Source organism: Macadamia integrifolia, chromosome 4, assembly GCF_013358625.1.
Source record: "Macadamia integrifolia cultivar HAES 741 chromosome 4, SCU_Mint_v3, whole genome shotgun sequence".
In the NCBI taxonomy this organism is placed as follows: domain Eukaryota; kingdom Viridiplantae; phylum Streptophyta; class Magnoliopsida; order Proteales; family Proteaceae; genus Macadamia; species Macadamia integrifolia.
In genome coordinates, this window is record NC_056560.1 from 33,733,368 (window position 1) to 33,736,803 (window position 3,436).

The 3,436-nt window shown below is 40.4% G+C and overlaps 1 protein-coding gene across 1 annotated transcript; it reads left to right on the forward strand.

The window, feature by feature from the left end:
- Positions 1-296: 296 nt before the first annotated feature.
- On the forward strand, positions 297-2,473 carry LOC122075344. Its single transcript, XM_042640338.1, has 2 exons — positions 297-598; positions 1,477-2,473. Exons 1-2 carry the CDS (start codon positions 358-360, stop codon positions 2,265-2,267), a joined length of 1,032 nt encoding a protein of 343 aa, XP_042496272.1. The 5' UTR covers positions 297-357; the 3' UTR covers positions 2,268-2,473.
- The last annotated feature ends 963 nt before the right edge of the window (positions 2,474-3,436 follow it).

Here is a 3,436-nt window from a genome sequence, read left to right on the forward strand (position 1 = left end):
TTAATGATAATAATATATGGGTTCTCATCATAAAGACTAGTCTGAGAAAGAAAAATGGGAATTGCCACTTGCTTGTCCCGAAGCTTTGACCAAGATTAAATAGCCCGCAAAGCATTAAAGACCAACAAAGCCCATGTTCCCTCTTCAAATTTCAAAGTTGACTTAAATTGATTCTTAAATGCTAATTAACCAGATTATCAAAGAAAATTAGATATGAACGCACAGTTCTCAAAGATTATATAAGAATAGCAAGAGATGGGTGGTGGTGTAGTACTTAAGTCTTCTGTATCAAAGGTTCTATCCTTTGGGTAGAGAGAAGAAGTCCAAAGAAGTTCAAGAGAATAAGGTATTATCACTATGAAGGTTTTCAGGTCCCACTGGGTTGTGATATCTTTGCTATTCTTTCTATCAAAGGTGACAGAAATCCAAGCAGATAACGTTAAACCACAAACCGTCACCTGTACCAACCGGAAGAGCAAATGCTTTCTCAAGAAGGTGAGCTGCCCAGCTCAGTGCCCCAGGGTTAAACCAACTGACTCTAAAGCTAAAGCTTGCTTCCTCGACTGTAACTCCCGCAAGTGCGAGGCTGTTTGCAGACGTAAGACATTCTCCAACTGATTCTCTATTTCTAATACTCTTTAGTTTTCTTTCTGTTCTTGGCATCTCTGGTTCTGATGGTTGGAGGTGGGGAAGTCAATCAATCGGTTTTGATCGATTTTGGTTCGGTTTCACTGGTTTTGGTGTGAGAATGAATGAAACCATAACATGATCCAATAAGGGTGCATTGGCTTCGGTTTAGTTTTGGTTTACCATGTAAATATAATCATAAGTAGGGTATGAATTTCAGGCTGATTGGTTTTGACGCGATAAGATTTGGTTGCAATTTCACAAATCCCAATCTGAAACATGATCCAACAAACTCATATTGGTTTTGATTCGGTTTGGTTTCGTTGACCCAGGTTGGGTTTTCACACCCTTGGTTTTTCTTCTTTTTTTTTTTGGGGGGGGGGGTGTTACGATGTCTTGCATTCTGTAGCTTGCATGATGGCCTAAACTCAGGCCCAAAGGAATCAGCCCACCTTGCACATTTTCTTTTTGTTCTGTGCCGCGACGAGATATCAACTCTATGGTGGGGTTCAGAGGTGGTAACTTACCTGTATAGGGTTTTGCTATGAAATTATAGCGAGGGTTATTTCTCAAAAATCAATCAAAAAAATGTGAAGACAAGCGGTTGTAACCTTATTCTCCATTTATAGTGAATCAAGTCTCATCTTACCATGGATATAAGTAATCTTGTTGAACCACTTAAATCTTTGTGTGTGCATTGTTGCTTGTTTGTGATTTCCATTCTTTTATCTATCATTTTAAGATTCTTGTTTTCTACATTGATCTACATTTGGATAGATTTGTTTAGGAGCCTCAACATATGTTCTTGCTGGTTAAAATCACATCTAATAAGTATTTGAATCCTCACAGATCGCAAGCCTAACTGCAATGGCCTTGGTGCTGCATGTTTTGATCCTCGGTTCATCGGTGGAGATGGTATAGTTTTCTATTTTCATGGCAAAAGCAATGAGCAATTTGCCTTGATCTCAGATCCCAACCTCCAAATTAATGCTCGCTTCATTGGCCACCGACCAGCTGGTCGAACCAGAGATTACACATGGATTCAAGCCTTAGGAGTCATGTTCGACTCTCACACTTTCACTCTCGAAGCCACAAGGGCAACAAAATGGGATGAAGGTGTTGATCACCTTCAATTCACTTATGATGGAAAGCCACTCATAGTACCTGAAGGACACCTCTCTGAATGGAAGTCTATACAGGAAGATCTTAAAGTAGAGAGAACATCAAGCAAGAACAGTGTCACAGTTACCCTCCAAGATGTTGCAGAGATTTCAGTTAATGTGGTCCCTATCACTGAACAGGATAACAAAATCCACAATTACCAGATACCTTCGGATGATTGTTTTGCCCACTTGGAAGTACAGTTTAGATTCTTTGGCCTCTCCCCAGAAGTTGAAGGTGTTCTTGGAAGGACCTATAGGCTGGATTTCGAAAATCCAGCGAAACCAGGGGTGGCTATGCCTGTTGTTGGAGGTGAAGACAAGTATAGGACTTCAGCTCTACTTTCATCAGACTGTTCCCATTGTGTGTTCCCTCCAGCTGGTGTTGAGGCCAGACAGAACACATTAGTGATGGATTATGGCACATTGGATTGCAACCGCGGCACCAGTGGCAGAAATGGTATAGTTTGCAGGAAATGAACAACAAATTTTCGCATGGTTAATGAATAAACACAGTATAACTGTCGTAGCAAGAGGATATGGTTTGAGATAGGTCGTCCGAGATTTCAAATCTCCGTAGTGTTTTTTGTTTCTGCCTAGTTTCCTTTGTTGGCTTCATTGTCCTAATGGCAATGCCGAAGGTGGGAGTAGGTAGTCAAGGTGTTCGAGTTTCTAGTATGAATAGTTTGTACCTATATTATATTTTTTTCTTCTTTTAATACAAATGATCTTTAAAAAAATATATATATTTTTACTCTATGCTAGGAAATTTATGTAATTTCAACTTTATTCAAAGTAATTGTTTAAAGTTGTTTTAACGACATCAAAACCACAAGATGGTCAAAGACCAACATTTCATTGAATCCTTGCGATTTTGGCACTCCCGCGTATTTTCCCATTCCGCCTTGTATACGTTGCCAATTTTTTAGCAAACACTTTCACCTTCTCTAGTCCAATGCCTCGTTATGCTTCTGTTTTCCTTGATTGGGTTGGTCTTCTCATCTCTGCTTTCCTTGGTTGTGTTAGTCTTCGTCTCTCTAAGTCGGTGACCTTTCATTCTCTACTAATAAAATTGCTATTGGAAGATGATTCTTAAAGACATGTTTACAAGTAGAGTCATTCCACAGCTCAAAGGTGTTTAGATGTAGTCTCATTCAACAACTCCATATAAAAAGAGAACACAGAACAGGAAAAATTTAACCAACATAGACCTCTGAAATCTGTCAACCTCGACAAATAAGGAAGAAAGAAGAAAAAGAAGAAAGCTCACCAAATTAAATTGGTCCAAAGGTATCGATAACGGTAGAAGGAATCCATCCTCTGTGAACATGGCTTCACAGCCAATTCGTTGGCATCGAAGCTTCATGCCTTTCTTCGTACTCACTCCTTCATGCCCTCTTCTCCCTGTGTCGATGTGAAAACATAATCTACAGTAACGGAATGGAGCGGATTTATATCTTCTCTGACATCCTATTTGCAGAGACACAGAGGGAGAACAGAGACGAGGAGGAGTGCGAGGGGCAGAGGGAGAGAGAGTTTGGGTCACGGGAAAGGAAGTGGAGTGTCTTACACATGCTGCCATCCTTTGTTTGTGGTGGGGGGGGGGGGGGGGGGAACTAAAAGAGCATACTTTGATAGTGCAAGGTCAA

What these genes read in the sequence shown, in the direction of transcription:
- LOC122075344 (XM_042640338.1), top strand. Translation starts at nt 358, where the DNA reads ATGAAGGTTTTCAGGTCCCACTGGGTTGTGATATCTTTGCTATTCTTT. An exon ending in GTGCGAGGCTGTTTGCAGAC is followed by an intron (nt 599 to 1,476) that starts GTAAGACATTCT and finishes GAATCCTCACAG; the next exon opens with ATCGCAAGCCTAACTGCAAT.